General features: G+C 44.6%; 1 protein-coding gene across 1 annotated transcript in view; it reads left to right on the top strand.

Annotated features, from left to right (window-relative positions):
* Positions 1-23,980, top strand: part of GALNT2 (polypeptide N-acetylgalactosaminyltransferase 2) — a 630,213-nt gene that overhangs the window by 555,841 nt on the left and 50,392 nt on the right. Inside the window, exon 14 of the mRNA XM_069235012.1 lies at positions 17,378-17,504. Within this exon, the coding sequence (XP_069091113.1) occupies positions 17,378-17,504 (127 nt within the window). The remainder of the gene's footprint in view (positions 1-17,377; positions 17,505-23,980) is intronic.

The raw sequence follows: 23,980 nt of genomic DNA, 5'->3' as shown, positions 1-23,980 counted from the left end.
ACAAGATTCCATCCAGTCTGGCCCTAAGAGTCACCAATGGTCTCCGCCCCATCTCGTTCAAAGGCCGGTAGAACCATGCCACTAGGCTTCGTGCTGAACCCATGGAAAGTAAGAGCTGGAGCACCCTATGAAGGGTAGTCTCATCATGTTCTCTGTCTCTGCAACTGACCTCAGGGCAACACATATTGTTCTGATAGCTCTTCTAGCACTATGAGACCACCCTCCAGGAAGCAATTCCCCCTCTCTTTTCAGGCCAGTCTCTATCCAATCCGAGAGTTGGGCACCACTGAAATAGGCAACAGGGTTCCATGAGGTAGACCCACCAGTGGCAAAGTGGGGGCATAAAGCTCTTCTGCTTCTGAGTACACAGCGGCACTAGCATTGTAAAGCTACCAGTAGCAGAGTGCTCAGCTGTGGAATGGCCACCTCAGAACGTAGCAGCCTGGCCAATAGGAGTCTCTGGTAGGGGGTTAGGCCCATAAGGTCCAATTTGCTCCGTTGGGTTTCATGAAGCCATCAGGCTGCACTGTGCATTTGCGCCGCTAAATAGTTCATCTCCGAGTGGTGCTCCTAGGCCTCTATTGTCATGACCTCAAGGGACACTCAATGGCAACCTCTGTCCCATATTAATTCACGGAGCAGGATATCTGTCTCTTTGAACCACATAACGTGTATTTTAGCTAGGGGGTTTGTGAAAAAATATGTCTACTCCCCACACTTTTACTAAACATTACTGTGTGGATCATTTAGCCTACAAATATGCTAAGATTGGGTAGGCTGTATTACTTACACTTTTTCATTCTTCTGCAAGTTCCTTGGGCTAGCCACCACTTTAAGGGAGAAATGCCTTACAGTCTATGCACAGCATGTGCATTTACAGCTACACGTGCCACAAACAGAAAATAGTACTTACCTGTAAGCATCTGTTTGCGGGAGGATGTGCTGTCAATTCACTTGTGCTGATCCTCCTCCCTGGAAGCACCTCGATGTTGCAGGCACTTTTTTCTCCTTTACATTTACTATTCCTTTTGCATGGTCATCCTTCCAGTATCTCTATACTCCATCTACATCCTCATCCTTTGAGCGGAAATAACAATCTAACAATGGTGTTGATGCCCATGCGCATTACTAGTGATATGTGGAGTCACTGTACCTTGCAACTCGAAAGTCTTCTTTAAAGGAAAGGAACTTCCACTTGTCCAAGCCCAACACTAGTGTGAATCTACAACATGTGAATCTACAACACTATATGCCACGAACAGAGGCTAACAGGTTAAAATAACATTTTCCATTTCACACACAAAAAGTGGAATACAGTACACACTAAATAAATAATAAAACACTCTGCATAAAATCTGTACTCTAGCACTGCACAGGCACCAGCGTCCCACTCTTCTAGCTACAGATGGAGGTTATTCCCCATTTATTTGAGCGAACATCTGGTCTGTCTCCTATGGCAGACTTGGGTGGCTTCTCAAATTCAGATTGACAGAGTAGCAGCTCAGAGTTCACAGTTTCACACTGTTCATGGGAAACTACGCTCTGCTTCCTCTTCAGCTCACTTCTGGCATCTGAGGGTCAAGCTCCATCCACTATATTCACCACAGCTCTGCACCAATGTGGCGGCCTGGCATACGGGGGTCATGAGCAATGCACACAGGCTGACAAACTGATTGTTGTGGTGGTCTAGACGGAGCAGAATCTCACACTGCGTTCCAGGGAACCACTCAGCAAGATCCCAATTGTTACCTTGCTCCCTCCAAGCAGCCTCTTTCTCCTCACAGGGTCAGGGCAGAAGTGGGTGTACCAGGCTCCAGGTGAGTATTCTAGATTCTCCTGGGTGATGTAGTCCCACACAATGTGGGAGACTGGAAGCCTGCATTCCCCACTCCTAGTCACAACTGGCAGAATTCATGCTGATCTTCTCCACACTGATGTGCAGCTTCAGTTTGACAATTTAAGAGTTTCATGCCTGCCTTTTAAAATCCATTTCCAGGCACAAATGTGAATTATTGCCTCTGTCTTTGAAGTTCATGTTCTGGGAGTGGCCCACTTTTAAGTGCTCTCTCTTCTGTGATCCTCTAGAGAGCTGTCTATCGCATCCGGGTGTCTCTGTACTTGATAGCCCCAAACACAGGCCATAGAAGTGAGTGGACCTTGATGTCTGCCTCAGTGATATGTGTATCAAAAGGTTACAAAGGCCCCCAGCCCTACTCTTCATGACTCACTTATCAGCCCCATCTCCTTCCTGAGATGTATCCAGAACCCTTTCACCAGTGACCCTATTCAGAATCAAGGATCCCGGCTGAAATGTACAAAAGATCCTGGCTCTTCTTTCCTTCAGTGTGTGTGTGTGTTCCACCTAGCCCTCGGGAATACAGCAATCCACAAATCTATCTGGGGTCTCCTCTACATCCACATGTTCCTCCAGAAGGCGCTGGGCTCCCAACAGGGAAACCATAGGCTGTCATGCCCTGTGCCCCTCACAGGCACCTATGCGTCCTCAGCGCTGCTTACAAATCCTCTTGTAACCCTTCATGTGCTGTAACGCTCGTGGTCACATCCACAGACCAGCACGATGCACACAAACCTGCATGCACTATCTTCATGTACTGTAGCATTCAGGTGCTCATGTGCATACTAGTGGGGTGCACTTGAACATGCACTGTCCCCATGTACTTTAGCCCTCACACACATACTGGTTTGGTATACTCAAACATGCACACGTTGTCTCCCCTGATGTTGGCCATGGTTAAGCGGAGCACACAGCAGCGGAATGTCTGTGAGTGGGACAGTAGGCCCCCACTCTTATGACACAGGGCCTAACCATATTACTTAATCACCCGCAATAAAAATTGTGGGCTGACACCACTGCACTCTCCACCACTATGAAGGTACTGGTGGTGCACCCCTCCCAGTTTAACCACAACGCAATCCGTGAGACAGGCTTAGGCCATGGCTCACATGCATGATCTCTGTTTGTTCATGACCAGTAATCGTTACCAAGGATCCAGATACCACCACAGTTGGAACACTCAGGGCAGGGGCTCACGTCTTTTACCATCGAGGGACATTTCCATCCCAGAACACTCTCATGAATCCATAGGCGATCATGGAATGTGAAGTGAAGGTGTGCATAAGCCGTACACCAGAAGAAACTGAGCAAGTACTCCTGTTCAAAGTCAAGAGCGCAGACCTGCTCTAGAGGTCGTTACCATGGCAGATCCTTCCCACAGTCAAAGTCTTTGGGGTAAATCGAAGATATGACAATTCAGGTGTCCAACTCCGAGCTGCTCTCCTGACACACCCAATCCCCAAACAGTAAGATTGAGACTGAACACTAACTACTGCAAAGCCCAAGTCAGGTACTCCTTCAAATATTTGGCTCAGACTCAGGTCAAAGCCAACCACCGCTTGGTGGTTACTGTTGGGATGTCAGTGACGATATTCCCCACTACTTCAACCTACAAGAGGCCAGTTGGATCGATATTTGCCATGATATTTGATTTATCACCCACAGCCCCTCAATGAGCACCAAACAGAAAAAAGAAGTGCTTCCTTTGCTGTGGTGTTCAGATATGGTGCTTAAGTCTTGGGCCTACGACTCCCCTCTCCAGAGGTTAAAACTACTGATGTTTTGCAGCCTGAGCAGGCTGAATTTTACTACCATTAAATGAAGGACTAACTGATACATTAATGGGCTTCTGGCCTAAGGTGTGTTCTTGCCCACTGGTAAACAGGTAGGTGCCTAGATGGCTCAGACCGGTACTAGGCTGTCCTGATTGTTTGACTCAACATCCTTCAATGGAGAGTTTGGTGTCACAGGTTTCCACCAGCAAGGTGAACCCCAGTTCTGTCCTCACAGCTCCCAAGACAGAATGAAAGAGAATTGAGGAATGTTGGAGACTGATGTTCCTATTGGCCTGTCTGGCCTTAAACTCTAGCAATGCCAGCTGACTGGTCAGGTGTCTCTTACAAACCCCCACCCCCACACACCCACACCTCCCATCCCTCAGGGACATAGCCAGGGAGATCTTATTGACTGGTATTCCCTAAGGAGTTTCAGTACTCCCTGGCCTTAACTATTCCGGATGACGCCCGATATGTCTTGACTTGACACCACCGATTACTTGGGATAAGCAGTTGGCAATAGTGTGGTGCTTCATCACCATGTATAGATGAGGTCTGTGGGTTTATATGAAGAAGTCTAGGTTCCCCTTACGGATATGCATTTTGGCAAATCTCAGTTGTTTGGTGAGAAGTTGGATTCTGCCTTGGAAGGCTTAAAGGAAAGCTAGGCAACAGCACATTCTTTGGGCCTTTTGAACCATTCCAGACGTTCCCTCATCATTTTTGCCACTTTTGGTGCTACTCGGAGGTCCAGAGTACAGGCACTAGCAAGTGCCCCCGCAACAGTTGAACCAGTCTGTTTGTGGGCGGGATCAGACAGGCAGTGTGCAGGTCCCCGGTGCACAGATCCTCCAAGGATGACGAACGGCTTTGCAACCTTGACCCTAAGAGGGTACTTAGCTTCTATGTGGACTAAACAATGGAGTGATGAGGATGACCAACTTTGTCAGTTTCTGTGGGGCTGAGAAATGCAAAGCTTTGCAAAAGAGGACCATCTCCAAGTGGATTGTAACAATGATTAATATTGGTCATTGGCTAGCCAAAAAACAGTACCCAGAAATCTTGCATGTTCATTCCACCACAGCAAAGGCTCTACCACTGCACTGTTGCGCACATGCAAGGTGTGGACATTTGCCAGGCAGTGATGTGTCCATCTCTCTGCACATTCACAAAGCATTATTGCCTGGATAGCCAGTTCAGGTGGAACGGGCACTTTGCCCGAAAGGTCTTACTGGATTTCCTGGCTTGAGCCATTCTACAGACCCACCACTAGTGCAAGTGAACTGCTTTGGCATCTGTTTGCACTGCAAGGTGTCTACGATTAGAAGTGTCTATCAGAAGAACAAGTTACGTACCTTCTTCAACACCTTTTCTGGTAAAGGCTTTAACCGCAGATTCCTCACCTGCTCAGGCTCCTGCCCATTCTGTAAAATGGACTCATACAGTTCATTAACCAGATCCCTATCTGAAAGTCTGCACACTGGCATATTCCGATTTCAGTTGCTTCAAGACCAGAAACTGATGTCAGGTAGCACAGCAATATTGGCCCGATGTCCTATTCATGGTGGTACAGACCCACGCAGACCTACACGATATCACCTGTTGATGTATGAGGGAATTGCTACAAAGGTTTGACAATCAAGGGTGACGCTGGGGAAATTCCCAAGGTTAGGAATCTTTAGTTGGATACAATTTCTACCAAAAACTCATTATTACCAAAGATAAGTAACTTGTAATATTGCAGAGTGCCCTTTGCCCCCCTTTCGAACTTCCAGAATACTTTCAAGCTTACACTGGAGGAAAATTTCCCAGTTAGCAAGAGAGTCTTGCGGCTAGTTCCCACATCCAAACTCTGTGGTACAAATAAGTGAAGAACATGTTTGCACATAAAGTCAAATCATGGGAGCCCCTTTAAAAGTATCATGTATTGGTGTACTAGAGCCAAAACCCTACTAGATTTACAGGATCGCCACATGACACAAATTGATAGATCTATCTTTTAGTCATTTACATGGTCCTTGGTCATCCTGAAACTTTCTCAATGCTCCACCCTTTTTTTATACCAACATTCAACACTCCTACTTCATATTGAGAGGAGTGGGGTTAGGGTCAAATAGAATCTCCAAGGGCATGTTTCTTTAAAGCAAAGTATCATATTTGAATGAAGGTGAGTAATGTGAGAATAAAATTGCTTCTTGTTTGGCCTATTCTTCCTCTCTGTACTGCAGGCCACATGTACGACACAGAGGAAGTGCACAAAAATCTTTTGCTGTGATGTCTTTTTCTTGTTTAACAGTCCATATCCTGAAATAGCACAGATAATATTTCTGCTGAAGGTCATTGATCCAGCCTTTACAAGGCCGTCAAGGCACATATATACCAAATAAAAGCTAACACATTTGAACTCTTTGTGCTTCTACGATGTGCATCACTCACTCTCTGACTATGCCATCAGAGGAGGGCCTTTACCCCACACTGTTCTATGCCACTCTACTCTATCCAATTTCACTCTACTCAGCTTTACTTCACACCACACTACTCTGCGCCACTCCAAGCTACTCTACTCCACTCCATTGTAAGCCACATGAGAAATTATATTATTAGAAATCAATGTTCCTAAACAAAAAAAACAAATATTGAATGAAAAAAAACAAAGGTTGAAGACCAGTTACAGTTAGGAAATTGTTATTTATCATTTCTATTTCTATTACTTCTGATGAAACGCAACTTAAACTACACAAGCCTTAAAAATTAAAAAGATATAGTTATAACTTAGTTATATTTTCTGCCACAACTAAAACTTTCTATATCTTGCATACTTCCGTACAGTGTTGTTAACTCACTAGTCAGACTAAATGAACTATAACTCAGCCCTCTACTATGCACACTGTTCTTAGAAATTGTTAGTTCAGATGACATGAGTGTTGTTATGAATGCTATGATTTAGCATGTTATTAGTGATGTAGTTTGAAAGGATATAAACAGTGCATGGTGAGGGCAAGAGTTATATTTGATTTAGTCTTTATGCCGGTAATGCAAACCTATACCTGATCCTAATTGTTAACCAAACTCTTCTACTACACCAACCTAAATTTAATCCCAGTTATCCCAGTACTCTTCATCATTGTCACCTACATAAGAAATTAATTAACTGCTTTTGTTTTCCCTAGTGGTTTCTTCTGTTCTTCATAAAAGCTTCATCCCATGTCACGTAGGCTCTCATTATTCTAATGAGACTACTGGATTTGAGCGGCAGATTCGCCTCCGGTGTGGGGGACTGAGTCTAACCCACCACAGGTTACACCTTTTGGCCTAATCCGGGTTTTGCTCCGGCTAACTAGCAGTGCCTCATCTATACCCAAGAGCAAGGATGATTGGGCAGCTGAGCGCATGACACAATTGACTCCTCAGGGAAATCGTGTTCACTCAGATCACATCCGTTTCTCTCAGTTACATTAGTCTCACATTTGCAAGGACAGTCAGAGGCAATATATGTTTCAATAAGGTTTTAATGAAGCAACTGCATCTTAAGTAATAAAGCATGCACTGCAATAACCAGGACGATGAAGCATGACAGGATTAAAATTGTGACGAGGAGAGTGAAGCACAAAAATAACGCTACCATGTTGTCACTAGAATCAGTAAAGTAATTCCTACCTAGGCTATATTAGAGCACAGCATGTTAAGCTCTAATTCTGCCCTTCAGGTTCCCCTGGGAAGACTTCATCCCTCATACCTGAGCAAGAGGCCTGAAGTCTGCATAAGCAGCAATCAGCATACAGTCATGGTCATCTGGCTGGAATCTCCCTGTAACATGTATGGGACAGACAAGTGTTTTTATAATAAAACAGCTGATGTTCTGAGAAAATGTCCCTCCGTAAGGATGTGTATGTTTCTATGAATACCAGAGACAAAACTTTACCACGTTTACCGGCAACCTATCTTACTACAGCCTTGAGAAAAGCACAGAGTGAAAGAAATGTCTTGTTTAAGAATCAAGTGCTGGCCTAGGCAAAGAACAGCTAGATAGAGAGAAATAAAACACGACCACAAATGTGGCTATTGTTAAAATAATAAACAAAGCTGAATAAAATATATCTAGGTTAAAGTGCACAGCTGCAGGCCTGGTTTTGCTAAAATAACGTGTATAGAGCTGTAACTAAAATGGCTACACAACAACGTATGCAGCGCAGCGTAATTTCAATGATCACGCTCTTCTATTCCGAACCAGTGGCCTGGATCTCGGCCAACGACAGCCTTACAGATCCCTTCACCACCACCAGGGGGACCGGCAGGGTTGCCGTCTGTCTCCTTTGCTCTTCATCATAGCGATGTACTCCCTGGTGTAGCATCTTTAAGAGAATCATTTGCAACGCAGACTACAGCTCAAGCCTGGCACCTTGCTTCTTTCATTATATGTGGACGCCATCTTTTATTTGTGGGTCATCCTGCAAATAACCTCTCCCCACTTCTCTGCAAAATAGTCGGTTTCGGAGGCTTTTTTGGTCTTCACATCAGTTGAAACAAGTCTGAGTTATTCCCCCTTACAGACGCCACTGTGTCTTTACAATGTGAGTTCCCCCTGGCCTGGTGCGATAGCTAGGTTAAGTACCTGGGTATAATCCCGCACCGCAACAAAGAGTGGGTAATAAGATTGAACTATGGCCCAGCCATCAACAAACTGAACACTCAGGTGGAATGATGGCTTCGTCTTCCACTCTAAATGGCGCGCCGCATCGCGATCATAAAAACGGTGGTACTCCCACATCTTTTATATCTGTTTTTAAATACACCTATCCCACTTACCAATTCCTTCTTTGCTACACTACAGAGCATACTACTGAGACTCCTCTCGGCTGGCCGGCGCCCAAGCATTAGCTGGGACACCCTAATACTCCCATGTGAGGGAGGCAAATTTGGTGTGTCACGCTTTCACTTACACTACTTAGCAGTGCACTGCCACTTTGCCCAGCATTGGTACCACACTGATGCTCGTCTCCCCTATTCCAAACTCGAAAATGATCAAGCTTCCCTGATGCCACTGGGCTCACTCCTCTCTACAAGGCTCCCCTTGGACCCCACGGATATTCTAACTTAACCACCTCCAGTCAGGTTTGGAGAAAACTTATTCCACTATTGAGGGGATGGCTTCTCTATTCCCTGTCACTGTCACTAGCAGATAACCCCTGGCTCCTCATAACCCAGGAAAAATTGGTCCAGCGAACATTGACACAACATGCTATACACACATACAGAGACCTTTTCCCAGATGGTCCCACCATCTCTCAAGCTAACAATGTTTGTTTCACTAATGCCTCCCACATGGACTGCTTTGTTATGCAAACCATCTATAGTTCCCTGCGGGCCACTATCCTGACATACCCACTGGCTCTGGATGAGTTCCCTTCCCTTAATCTAGTGATTGCTGACAGTGATTGAATGGCAAGTCTCCAAGCTGTACCATGGGAGCATGGCCCTATTGGCGCCGACAATGGGAATATTAGGGGCACTTGAGAGGCCATCTTATTTCATCCAATCACCAGCACAAATGCATACATTATACATTCTTGCGCAGAACTTATGTTACACCCAGCACCCTAGCATGGCTCGACCCCACAAGATTCTCTAGTTCTCCCAAGTGGCATGGCAGAGAGTGGATTTTGTGCTGCCATATTGAAAGCTTTAGGTGCCCCATATTCTCCCACCAAACCCAGATGATCAAAATTGATCTTGTGCCACACCTGCTGCTAGCATTACTCAACTATGAGCTGGATATACCAAAAAGTGCCCCATGTTTTGCCACAGTTGCATGATTGTTCGCTAAACACAAAATCGCTCCTCACTAGGTAAGTAGACAGTCACCAATGGCCAAGGCTTGGCTCAACAGCCTAATGGACTGTGACACTCCCAGTGAACTGTACGCATCACTACAACCACCGACCTCTAGGCCGGAGGTCATTTGGCAACCCCTGCAATCCTACCTCTGGGCAATGTAGGGCACAGATCTGGATTCTTGAACACTAGTGCAGTACTAGTATGGGTTCTGTGGACTTTGCTGACCTCTGTGTTCTTTTGGTGCAGCCTGCTCTCTGACCACTCCAGCTCGCTTGCTACCTGCACCACTACCCCATGTATCATGATTCACTGTCTTTAACATACTGCATAATGTTGTAGGACCCCTCTACATTGCACTGCTATGGCGTATGTGCTACTGTACTCCCCCACACAATGGGGCTACTGATTGTCATGTTTACTATACCTTGTTAAAATGATAAAGGTTAAAAAATAAATAAATAAAAGCTTCATCAATGTTACACGCAAAATAGAAAAGCAAGTGGAAATTTGTTCTTCTAAATTTAATGTAGCAGCACAGTAAATTTGACATGCATGAATGCATTGCCAACAGGTAGCAGATTTCTTTGGGGAAATAATCAAGGTTGATACAGCTGTTAAACTCCCAGCCTATTCCTTGCTCCTCAGTGACACTATAGACACTTTTGCTGCAGACACCAACTGTTCTCCAGCTATAAGGGCAGTCTTTATGACCCGTAACAACTTTTGCGAAAAGTCAGCCTGGGCATTTCTAAAAATTGCCACCTCAATATCCTCTGGTTCACCTTTGAACCCTATTCCTCCTACGATCAGGAGGGTGTAGTGCCAGACTGCCTCACTCCACCTTACAAACTGCTTGAAATCAAACACCAACAACAGGTGGTTTTACTCTCTGGAGGGAAAAAGCCATAGTCAATCCACTCTCAAAGAAATCCACTGCAGACCCTACTATTCTGAGCAGTTATCTATAAAACTCCCTTTTAACTTTTCCTGGAAACGTTATAGAAAAACATCATCAAAATTCCTTCTAATTCTTTTTTTCGAGTCTCTTGTATTGCTTGATCCAGCTTAGGTGGGTTTCTGACACAGGACCAAATCAGCTTTTGTTTCAGTTAACCATAACATTTTGACCACCAGGCTCACTGAGGATCATTTCAGAGGTTTGGAATTGACAGATGCAAATCCTGCTTAGCTGAGAGTGCAAGCAATTCATCTTCACTTTTCTACTCCAAGTCCACAACAGTTGGTCCTTCAATGTCTACTTGACTGCTGGCTTCTCTGATCCCAAAGCATCAAGTGAACTATGATGATTATACTCGATTAATTCTGCTACTGGAGATCTCCACTCAAAGAGTTCCATAATTGAATGTTTGATATTTCTTACTGGCTGGGATCTAATAAATTCAACACTGACAAAACAGACGTGTCTGTGTTTCTCAGTAGGCAAACCCACTACCAATTAATTTCTAGCCTTAAGAGGACAGTTCGACTCCTACTATGTCAGATTTGGTTTGTAATTTGGGAGTACACATGGACAGCAATTTCTCACTTAGTGCTTTTGTTAACAAGCTTGAATCCTAGTGTTACCTGGTCCCTTACGTCATCCTGTGTTGTAACTACTATTCTCAGTGTAAAGTTGAAACTTTTGTAGCAGTTCCACCTGTGCATCAGTTGATAGCATCATGCGGCTCTGCATCAGATCTGTCCCATCCCCAGATGTGAAGTCTGTGCCACAATATCTGCATCACCTTCCCACCCTGACATTAGTTCCTTTCTCTTCTGATGCCTTCCGGAATGGATCTGGAATTATCAGACAGAGTTTTCCCTCAGGAAAGGGAATTTACTCTTCCAAAATTTCTTTACAATGTGTAGAATATGGGTGCCAAAACAACAGGTTTTAAACCGTGTTTGTCTCTTGTGCCTGTGCACCTCACTCGGAGTCTTGTCCTTGTTGTGTGAAGATGAACCACAAGATCATCTGTGCCCATGAGGTAAAACTAGCAGTCATCAGACTGTAGGAAGAAGCAGTATTGGTTAAAGTAAAGGGCTTGGACGTGCTCTCGTTTCTCAAGGCCAATCATGCCAGCACTCCAGATCGAAGTCACGGAGTTCAGTTAAGTTTCAAAAGTTGCACAAGAAACTCAACAAAATCCAAACATGGATCTCCAACGTATCGGCACTCAAACCATTACGAGTCTCACAATGCTCCGGGTACCTCCAGGCCATGGAGTCACTCCACAGAACAAACTACTGAAGCACTTCCGCTCATCCTCCTTCTCTAGCAGAGAGTGACAGCGGACAAAATGATTCAGCTGAGAGTGGCCGTGACCAAAAACATTGGTACCACACCAAATCCTGCTGGAGACGTTTGTGCCCCAATGATCCAAGGCGGGTGCCAGTTGAAACGCTGCCTACAACATCATGCCCGATGCTGACTGCCATTCGTCCTCGCAAGGTCGGCCCCTTTTACGAGCCCAGCACTGCTCGCTCCAGCCTTGGTGCTGTGTTCGATGCAGTCCACGGCACTGCAACCCATGCCACCGGCCCGAGCCTCAACGGCAGTACTGATGTCACTGATGGTAGGAAAAGATCTGATATCTTTCACTGGTCCTGAAACTTAGCTTTTTGCTCTGCACTGTGACATTATGCCTATTCCACGAATCCTTGCTACCTTTTAAGGAGGCACTTATTTGCATGCTGGAGGTCACCTGTGTGAATCCAGCAGCTTGCCCTCCAGTAAATAAGCTAGTGGCCAGCCCCAAGAGACCCTGTCTATCTGCTCCAGCACCCCAAAGCAGAAAGCTTGGTGTTACAGGCATCCTCCTGCTATCTGAATCCCATTTGGTTCTCTACCATTCCGATGGACAGGGAATCCAGACAAATGGAAACATTCGCAAAATAAATTTTCTACAGTGCTAGTGTTTTCCTACGACCTGTCAGTATCTCATGCCTCCTGAACAGGTACTGACACATGTTGTGGGAAAGGGTGGCAGACATCTTGCCGGCTGCCCAGAAGAGATTAGACCCACGCAGCAACACCTAGTCTTAGATGGTAAGTGCACAATCCGCTAAGGTCTGAACATGGCCAAGTGCCTGGGTAGAGCAGTCCGGACCAGTGTGGTGCTTCGACGCCGTGCCTGGAATCACTTCAAGGGTTTTTCATTGGACGTACGGCAGTGGACATGCCCTTTGATAACTCGAAACTACTTGAAGCTAAAGCTGGCCCAGCCCCGGAGAGATGTAATGAGGCCAAGGTCATTGCCCGCTCTCAAGGCCTAGCTCAGTCGGGTCAGCAGTTTTCCCAACAGCAACTCTTTTGAGCCATCTGCAAGGAATATCAGCAGAGACAGCACCAATACCTACCTCAGCAGCCACAATCCTCCCAGCCCTTTTGGATTATAGGCCGGGGAACAGGTCGACAGCCTCAAGACCCTCCTGGGGCAAACCCTACCCCTCACCCTGCAACCACTGTGAAACTGCTTTGATTTATCCTGGCTGGTACCCAATCACCTGAAAGGCTTTCCTTTCATCTCTCTGGATAGAGGAGCATCAAAACAGACCAATTTGTACCTCAGATTGTGGAATACAGATATTCACTACCTTTTCTGTGTATCCCCAAGACATGCCACCCACACTGCAACACCTCCTGTAGGAGGGCTTGTCCATATCCCCACAGAAAAGTTCAAGCCCTCTTGGCGAAGGAAGCAATAGAGAAGGTGCCGGCAACACAGATCGGGGTTTGTTATTACTCATGTTATTTCCTGGTGCCGAAAATGAACAGAGACCTTCACCCCCATCCTAAATCTTCGGCCTCTGAAATTTTTCCTCCGGAAGGAGAAGTACAAGGTGCTTACCCTGGCCCAAATTCTGTCTGCCCTGGATCCAGGAGACTGGATGGTGGTGTTGGACTTACAGGACTCACATTTGTACGTCTCCGTCCTGCAGTACCACAGACATTATCTGCGGTTTCAGGCCAGGAGCATTTTCAATTGTCTACTCTCCCCTTTGGCCTGACCAGTGCTGTACTCTGGCTTCCAAATTTTTCTTCCAGAATGAAAAAGAGGTTTGTGTGTGAATAACAGAGCTGTTTAAAGAATCTGCATCTTTGCCGGGAGCCAGTTAAGAGAGCTCAAGTAAAGAGATACCAATGTTCTGAAAGAGGTTTAGGAATAAGCAAAGCAGCCGCTTAATCTGGAGTCTCCTGATCAAGTAGTGTGGAATGTTCAAATATAGTACTCTGACATAATCCAGCCTAGATGTGATTAAGGCACGAGCATCTGTCTTCCTGGCAGGTAAAGGAAGAAAGTACAGGAATTTGTTCAATACCTGAAACAAGTTCCAACCACATAGACACATGTGGCTGAAAAGATAACTGGATGTCAGATTTGACCCCAAGATTTTACACCACTGCTGAAAAAGAAGGCGCAGCTGGAGCTCTATCAGGCCAACAGTCAGACCCCCTGTCAGGAGGAAACTACCTGAATAGCGTGATCTTGGTCTTGTCTATGTTGCACATGAGGTGTTTGCAGTGTATCCATTTAAAAAACCTCAGAGACAAGGCTTAAGTGCACCGGAATCCGCATCCTCGATGTTGTTGAAAGAGAATAGAAGCTGCGTGTGTTTGCTTTGTAAATAGCCTGATCTCCAAAGGATTTCACCAACTTCACCAGAATAACAATAAAACAGGCAGGGCTCATCGCAGGGCACTGCAGAACTTCCACCGAAACAAATCTTTGAAGAGAAAGGGGCCAGCCATACTAACTGACACCTATTCTCAAGAAAGGATTTGATCCAATCCAACGCTAGTCTCCTTAGACCAGAAGACTACAAGCGTTGAAGAAGCAAAGTGTGCAACATGTATCAAACGCCGCCGAAAGATCCAATAAAATCAGTGCCAACTTTCCCCCGTTTCAGAGAGCAATTTATTTGTTCTTCCTCCGGTAGAACAGTTCTAATGCTGAACTTAGGACAGAAACCTGACCGACTGGGTTGCAAAAGCCCATTAGCCTCCAAATTATTCTAAAGCTGATGATTTATTGATTACTCCAGGGCCTTAGTAAATGCTGGCAAAGGCAATATAGTTCTAAAGTTGGCCAAGATCCTGGAATCAGCAGTACTTGTTATTAGAGGATGAAGTGGTGTAGCCTGCTCTCAGTTTGGGGAAACTGAGGCAGTGGATAGTGAGGCATTTACCTATTTATTCACAATGGGGAGCGGGACTCCTATATGCTTTTTTCACCGCTACCTCCCGTGCCCAGAGTACTGAAAAAGAACAATGAAGACCGTGCCCGGGTTATCCTGGTGGCTCCGGACTGGGTGAGGAGAGTGTGGTACCTGGAACTTCTGTCCATGAGCACATGCCCTCCAACCGGTTGTCCATTCAGGAGGACCTCTAGTTACAGCAGCAGGGTCAGATCTTACACCTGAGCCTACCCAAACAACAGCTGCTTGGGCGGAGATTGAGTTGCAACAGTGGTTACCCTCTAAACAGCCAGGCATTCTATCTGCCAAATTGGTTTACGCAGGACTCTGGAATAAGTTTGTTATCTTGTGTTGTTCCCGTAACCTCAAACCCTGTTATCTGATGGTCTTTAGTTTTGTTTGTTGTTAGCCCAGCAAGGTGTTTCTTTGGTAACAGTTAGGGGTTATCTGTCGGCTTTCTTACGTTTACCAGATTAGACTTTTGTCTTCAGGTCACCTGTTCTGATGTGCTTTTTGAAGGAGCTAATGCACACGTTTCTGCTAACACCTTTTTGTGATGTCACAGTGGGATCTTAATTTAGTTCTCACCTGCCTCGGGTGCACTTCCTTGGAGCCTATGCAGAGTTGCCTACTCAATATCAAGATGACATTCCTCATCACCATAAGTTTGGCCAGGCAAGTGAGTGACTACAGGCATTGTCCATGGTGCCACTTTATACATCATTCTTTCCGGACAGAGCAGTACTTCGGATGAAAGTGGCGTTCCTGTTTAAGGTAGTCATCCCTTTCCACAGCGGGCAGTCCATCACTTAGCCAACTTTCTATGCACGCCTCATCCCTCCAAAGAGAAAGAACAGCTCCCCAGGGTCGACCCAAAGAGGGAGCTTAACTTCTACATAGACCGAACCAGGGATTGCCAGAAGGATGACCAACTTTGTGTGTTTCTCTGGAGCTAAGACAGGCAAAAAAGCACTTTAAAAAGAAACCACCTCTTAACGGTTTTTATTATGCATTAAGATCTGCTGTGGGCTGACTGAAAAGCAGACCCCAGAAGGCATATTCGCTCATTCTAACAGAGCAAAGGCTGCTACTACTATTTCGGCACACAGTGTGCTAGTTCTGAACATTTGCCAGGCTAATATGTCGGCTTCCTTTCACAAGTTCACAAGACATTACTGCCCAGACAGCCAGGTGCGGCGGGATGGGCACTTCACCCTAACTGTCGTTTGGTAAAGCCTTCTCTGATATAAACTCTTAGTGCAGATTTCCAACTGGCCCACTCTCCTTGGACTCATACAGTTCATTAATAAGATGCCAATTAAACATTTGCACACTGTCATTTTGATTTCTATGACTCTGTGTCAAATGGCGCAGACAGAGATCAGAAAGAAACTGAAGTCCGCACACAAAGGTAGTGCAGATATAATTGTCCCTATGTCACACCCAGGACAGGACAAATCTGACACAGAGCTGCACAACACCACCTACCGACCTATGAGGTGATTGCTACAAAGGTTTCTGGATACAGTCTAACTCCTGGGAAAATTCACAAGGTGCGGAATCTAAGGTTAGATAGAATCTGTACTGAAAAGGCTTTACTGAACGTAAGTAATTTGCTCGATACTGACTTATGTGCAGACTGTGTTCCTCCCATGCCAGTCTGCTGGTGGTCCACAAATGCAAAATGTCTTAAGCAGTTGCCTGTGCGTTTTTGATACAAGCCAGTCATGCTTGGAATAGTCTACCCGAGTAGTTCTTAGCCTTTTGCCGTTTGTGGACCCCCCATTTGGTTGTTACTGGAATTCTGGGACCCCCACTGAGTCGTTATTGAAATTTGGGGACCCACGCCTCAGCAATTTTGATGATTTGAGCCACAAAGCATTACACAAAATTACAGAAACAAGCATTCATCAAAGAAATATGCAGATATCAAAATATTTTAATTCACAAGCAAATATAAAGATATTTACAATTTAATGGGAAGGTAGCAGCTATTTTTCTCAATTCAATTGAGGCCATCCCTCCTCCAAGCTATATTCTGTTTGATGCACTTACCATGCTCCCACAAATCAATCTGAGGATGAATTCAGTTTCCTTTACATGTACAGAATGTTTTGAAATTGTCAATGTTGTTTCTTTATTTATATTCACTTTATTAATCTGTTAATATTTTTTTATTTTCTACGCAGTAGCGGATCCCCCTGGTTTACCTTGATATATGATTATGCTCATTTTAGATCAAATGGAGTTTAATCTCTGCGACAGCCAGCACTAGAATGCCTTTCCAGGCAAAAGTGTGCTCTACAGATATATATAAACAAATAAAGAAATGCATAAGTTACACATGTATAAGTTAGACATGTTTATGAATTAGCCCAACATGCAAAAATCTGTGCATAGAAGTATAGTGTAAACTGTACATGTGCAACTTTTTATGCAACAGGCTGCAGTTATTTTTCTTTTAAAGAAAGTTATAAGGGTTATGCAAGTCATAATTGAAATTGAGGTAGATCTCCATGATAATCAATAGTTACGCTTAGTAGTAGTGGACTCTAGTCAGGAAACATTATGGTAGGGAATTTCTCATGGTCTTCTGTTTTATGACTTTTCCCAGTTGGGACACACTTCCAAGAGCAAGAACAGTCATTGTTTTTGTTTACATGAATAAAGATCTCAAATGCTCAAAATAATGTAATCTTTGTTCTTGTTCCAGGGTTCCTGATCATCAAGACATTGCCTTTGGGGCTTTACAGCAAGGTGCTAACTGCCTCGATACACTGGGTCATTTTGCTGATGGAGTTATTGGTGTATATGAATGTCACAACGCTGGTGGAAACCAGGTATTTCAAAGTCGACATTCACTGTTATTTACTGGTATAATCGATATACATAAACTCTGATTTAATTTTAGCTCATAAAACATTGGACTGGGAATTTTTCAGAATTTTATTGAAAGTAACTAGTCCACTCTTTGTGGAGAATATTGCTTCACTTTTTACTACACAGCACCTGTCTTTTACGCCTCAGAGTTAAATTTGAGGAGGACCTGCCTTTCTTTAGCCTGTCAAAACTTTGCCTCTTTCCCCTTTCGATCTAGAATATAAATCTTCTCCTCTGGCAACTTCCATCCCGCTTTCATTCAGATGTTTCTTTGCCATGTTTTCTACACAATACTGTTTTCTGACTGATTTTATTGTCTTTAAATTGCTCCTTCCAGTAATGATGTTTCTTCTGCATCCCTGTGCTGTCAGCATTTTGTTAGTCCCTTCCAGTTGGCCATTTTTGTAGAGTATCTCAGAACAGTGGCTAGTTAGCTTTGATTGGAAACTGGTGCTCTTTCCTATTCTGGAGCTACAAGTCAACCAGTGCTTTCATTTGTTATGCATCCACAAAACTCCCCACATGGTCTTCCCCTCAGGTAAACACCTCATTTTTAATGAGAAAGTCCTGTGTACATATCTTTTGATGCCAGTCACAATAACATTGACAGCTATCTGTCCGTTGACTGCTTTCAAGATAAAATCCTTAAGCATCACAAACTCATTCTCTTGATTCTACTACTGAGGAAGAGATGCTTATTCTTTCCTAAGTTCTGGACCGTCAGGTGTTACGGAGCAGCAGTTCTTCTTGTCACCACTTGCATCTTCAGTGCTATCATGTAAAATGTTAAACCTCAATTTGTATGATTTCTATAAAAAGTTAAGTATGCAAAAATGGATTTGTAATACAAACATACCCTCATTAGAAAGTACGTGTAAAGTATTGTCCACATTTAGTACAGTGCAACGCACTGGTAGCTAAGTATCATGCACAGTTATTCATTTGGCATCATGCCATATTTTAATCACATTTCTTATTTTCAGCCAAGTTATTTCATTTGTTGATACTGTCTGCAATCTTTGAACTCAACACAGAAGCTGAATTCTGTATACAGATAATTGTGGACAAGTTGTGACACATCTTTCAAAGATGCTTTGCAGTCCAGGAGTCCTTAGGCCCCTGTTGCTGCAACAACCTTTCCCTAGTCAAAACCATCACTTTCCTTGGCACCAAAGAATCCTGACAGAAATAAATAGTGTTGAGGAGGCTTCATGACGGGTTTCCTTGGGGAAAAAATAGTGTTTGAGGGCATGTTTAGCTGTAGATACACATGCTGTGCATATTTCTGCCATCTAGTGTTCGGTCCAGAAGGTTGCAACTTGTTTTTGTTCAAACGTCTTTTGAGTCACAGGTGACTCCTCCTCTGGTTTGCAATGAGCATGATCCTTGGCTCCATCTTCAGATTGTTTTCTTCCACTGTCTAGTGTGGTCATGTTCTCTCAGAGCTACAGACTGAGATCATCTTAGGCATCTTCGTTTCGAGAAACATCTCCAAACCGGTCGGTATGCTTCAATCACATCATTCTTTCTAACATTGTGTTCCGGGATCGAAAAGAAAATGTATAAGTAACTTTTTCGGTCCAGGCCCTTGGGAGCCACTCTCTCGGGGCAACCATTTTCTCCATTCAACATAATCAAGAAAGAACTACTGATGGAATGGATGCCATTCCGTTTCTGTCAGAAGTGTCACTCCAGATGCTCTCGGACCGATCTCCATCAGGTCTGTAACCTCTGTCTATCGCCAGAACATCAAGAAGAAGACTTTGAGGCCTGACAATCGTTCAGATCGAAGAAAACTCTACGAGACAAAAGAGCTCATTGACTCGAAATGCAGAGACAGGATTTGGAGGAAACACCCGATATTTTCAACATGGAGGACGTCATGTCGGATACAGAACAGGCGCAGGAAATTCGAGAGGCATCAGCTGCAGAAGAGGAGATGTTTTTGATTCAAGGCTCAGATTTGGAGGCCGAGATGATGCTAGAAATGATGGAGTCCCCTCCGGGTCAACACGCAGTGAGTAAACATGCCCCTTCTCCACCCAAGAGACTAGGGGCCAGATGTAGGAAACTCCAATTTTGCGACTTGCAAATTGCGAGTCTGATTGACTCGCAATTTTCAACTCGCAAAATTGGATGCAGAAAGGTGTCTCAGACACCTTCTGCGACTCGCTATGGGGTCGCAAAGACCCACCTCATCAATATTCATGAGGGGCTTCGCAGTTTGCGACCCCATAGCGAGTCCCTGCACTCACAGGGATGGTGGCCTGCTGTAGTCAGCAGACCTCCATGTCTGTGACTGCTTTTTCAATAAAGCATTTTTTTTTTTTTCATTTTGCAGCCCGTTTTCCTTAAAGGAAAACGAGCTGCAAAATGAAAACTAAACCGAAACCATTTGGTTTCGTTTTTTTCGGCATTCACAAAGGGGAAGGGGTCCCATGGGGACCCCTTCCCTTTTGCGAATGAGTTACCACCAGTGTGACACTGGTGGTAACTGCGAGTTGGTTCGCGATCACAAAGCAACTCTGCATTGCGATGCGGTCGCAAATAGGAAGGGAACACCCCTTCCTATTTGCGAGTTGCATTTCCAAATTTGCGAGTCCGTACCGAATTGGGAATTTCGGCCGTTTGCATGCCGCAAACCGCGTTTTTCGCAGTTTGCAACATGCAAACGGCTTCGTACATCTGGCCCTAGGTTCCCATACGTAAGCTGTCAAGCGGCCACTGCTTTCTGGCCATGGCAGGCATCGAAATACTTGTTCGGATGCCCCACTTCCAGGCTCAGCACCTAAACTTGCATCTAAAACCGAAGCTTCCAATCAAAGTGGAGTGTTGGTGACTCCGGCACCGAAACCTTCCACATTACACTCGGCATCAAAAAGACTGCCTGCACCAGCACAGAAATCTTCAATACCAAAAATTAAACCCTCTTCGGTACTGAACAAACTCGACCCAAAACCTGCTTAGGAGCAGAAAAAGTCCTGAATCCGATTCTTCAGAAATTTAAGCAACAGCTCCAAGGGAAGCAGTCCCAACTGCATATCCAGCCTCATACTGGAAGACTATTGGTTAAAAACTATTCCTCCTAAAAGACAGATTACTTTTGAGGAAGCTTTGGACACAAATGAACCTCCACCAGAACAAAAAAGAGTAGACAAGGAGCCGCTGGAAATTCATTCACCTTTGTCTGCATCCCCTCCACCCATTATCCCTCCACCACCACATACTCCATCCCCACAGCACTCCATAGAAGACCCCTTAGAAATATTTCCACATGGGTCTCCTTACTCAGGTCAGGATATCCACAGGATTTGTGATACATCACATATCCAGGAGGTCACAGATCCATTGTCACAATATGATGTGGACACACATATCAATCCTGTTGTAGAAAATTACCCGGTAAGGCCTTCACCAGCTGAAGACACCACATCTTTTTAAGAGTTAATAGGTAGGGCTGCAACATATCATCAGGTACCCCTCCTCAAAGATCCTATAGAAGATGACTTTCTTTTTGAGACAATAACAGCTTTTCATAAATCTACACAATATCTCCCTATGCTAAAGGGAATGCTCAGACATGCAGCTGATATTTTTCAGGATCCAGCTAAGGCTCGCATTCTTTCTCCAAGAGTGGAGAAAAAATACAAAGCCTCTTCATCAGATTCCACATACATCAAGAGTTAATTACCAGCAGACTCTTTGGTGGTCTCTAATGCTAGAAAAAGAGCAAATTCACAAGCCTCTCAGGATTTACCACCTCTGACAAATGCATATTGGTGCATCTGGTAATTGTGTTGCTGCTCAAATCATTGGCGAATTGCCAATATACAGGGACTTCTAGCCAGATACATTGGCGCCCACTGGGGTGAAATGGAGCAGTTGCTCCAATATCTCCCAGAGGAGCATAGGAAGAAAGGATAAGAAATTATTAACGAAGGACAGATTATTTCTAATAATGCTATTCGATGTGCCTTTAACTCTGCAGATACGGAAGCTAGGTGCATTACTACTATTGTCTTACTATGCAGGCATGCATGGCTCCGTATCTCGGGGTTCAAGCAAGAAGTGCAGCAAACATTATTAAATGTCCCATTCAACAAGGAGTATTTTCTTGGGCCACAAGTAGATCAGGCTTTGGAAAAAATGAAAAAAGATAACGAGGTGGCCAAATCTGTAGGAGTACTCCAACTCACGTCTTCTCAAGGTACTTTTTGTAAAGCACTGTATAACCCACCCTCCAAGCCTGCGGCACGAGGAGCTTCTTCCTGCAATAGAGGATAATCAAATGCATCTTCTAACAGAGGATTGTACAGAGGATCTTATAGAGAGAATGGATTCCGAGATAGAGGCAGAACATCTTCCCCCTCAAGCATTTACCACTGTGCCCAAACAGTGACTGTCTGCACCTTTCAACAGAACATTTAACACCAGTGGGAAGGCGACTTCTGTCCTTCCTAAACAATTGGCAAAAAGTTACAACAGATCAGTGGGTGTTGGATATTATCCAACATGGTTATTGTCTGAAGCGCATTTCCACTTCTCAAAACAATACCACCTTGTCATCATACTTTTTCACAGAATCACATAGTTCTCCTACAGCAAGAGGTACAGTCTTTGCTTGTTAAAGGAGCAATAGAACCAGGTCCCCTTCAACAACAAGGAAAGGGAGTATACTCCCTTTATTTTCTCATCCCCAAAAAGAATGGTTCACTAAGACCCATATTAGATTTCGGACCCTTAAACCATTACATTCTGTCAGAACATTTTCATATGGTCACTTTACAGAATGTGCTACCTCTGATTCAACAAGGCGACTTTCTATCAGCACTAGATCTAAAGGACTCCTACTTTCATATTCCCATACATCCAGCGCATCGCAAATACCTCCCGATTTATCATCCAGGGACAGTATTATCTGTTCTAAGTGCTTCCATTCGGGGTGGCCACAGTACCAAGGGTGTTTACAGAATGCCTAGTGGTAGTAGCAGCTCATTTGTGCAGGCAAAGTATTCACGTATACCCTTACCGTTTCTCATCCACAATGTCTCAATCATATACTGGCCACAATAGATCTGCTCCACCAGTTAGGGTTCACAATCCATTTCTAGAAGTCCCATCTCACCCCATTACAGATTCAACCTTACCTGGGGGCTATTATCAATACCCATATAACAGTAGCTTATCCAAATACAGCAAGAATACAGAACTTTCAAACACAAAATCTCCACTTTCACCCCAATCAGCGAGTTAGAGTTTAGTGTAGGTGTGACATTTTTGGGAATGATGGCTTCTTGTATAGCAATTGTCCCACACTCACAACTACACATGCGTCTGTTGTAGGAATGTCTCTCAAGTCAGTGGTCTCAAGCGCAGGGTAATTTGGAGGATTTAGGGCCAGATGTAGGTAAGTATGGTTTTGCGAGTTGCAATTTGCGAGTCATAGAGACTCGCAAATTGCAACTCGCAAAACCACATGCAGAAAGGTGTCTCAGACACCTTCTGCGAGTCGGTATGGGGTCGCAATGACCCACCTCATTAATATTAATGAGATGGGTCGCAAATTGCGGCCCCATACCGACTATGGGCACTCGCAAACATGGAGGCCTGCTGTCGTCAGCAGACCTCCATGTTTGCGACTGCTTTTCAATAAAGCAGGTTTTTTTTTTCAAAGTGCAACCCGTTTTCCTTAAAGGAAAACGAGCTGCACTTTGAAAAATAAACCGAAACCTTTTGTTTCGGTATTTTTCAGGGCAGGTAGTGGTCCATTGGACCACTGCCTGCTCTGAAAAATTATTTTTGTGATCATTCACAAAGGGGAAGGGGTCCCATGGGGACCCCTTCCCGTTTGCGAATGAGTTACCATCCACTTCAAGTGGATGGTAACTGCGAGTTGATTTGTGACCGCTTTTGCGGTCACAAATCAACTTACATCGCGGTGCGAGTTGCAAATAGGAAGGGAACACCCCTTCCTATTTGCAAGTCGGAAACACATTTTGCGAGTCGGTTCCGACTCGCAAAATGTGTTTCTGCATCGCGCACAGGCATTAGCGCCTCGCAAACGGCGTTTTTCGCCGTTTGCGAGGCGCTAATGCCTTGCTACATCTGGCCCTTAGTGTTGGTAGACATCCACACCTCTCACACTCTTCAGTGGTGGAACAAAACCAATCTTTCAAAAGGGCAGCCATTTCTAGACCCTGTTCCCGAAGTCATTTTCACAATGGACGCTTCGCACATGGGATGGGGTGCTCAGCTCCACAACCTCACAATACAAGATCTTTGGAATCAACTACACAAAGCTTTGCACATCAACTATCTGGAGTTGCTAGCAGTTCACATAGCACTCAAAATCTTTATAATACATCTCAAAAACAAAGTAGTCCTCATATGCAGGGACAACATGACAACCATGTTTTATCTGCAGAAATGGGGGTGG

This window comes from Pleurodeles waltl, chromosome 5, assembly GCF_031143425.1.
Source record: "Pleurodeles waltl isolate 20211129_DDA chromosome 5, aPleWal1.hap1.20221129, whole genome shotgun sequence".
NCBI classification, from domain to species: Eukaryota; Metazoa; Chordata; class Amphibia; order Caudata; family Salamandridae; genus Pleurodeles; species Pleurodeles waltl.
This window is presented reverse-complemented; position numbering and strand designations above follow the sequence as displayed.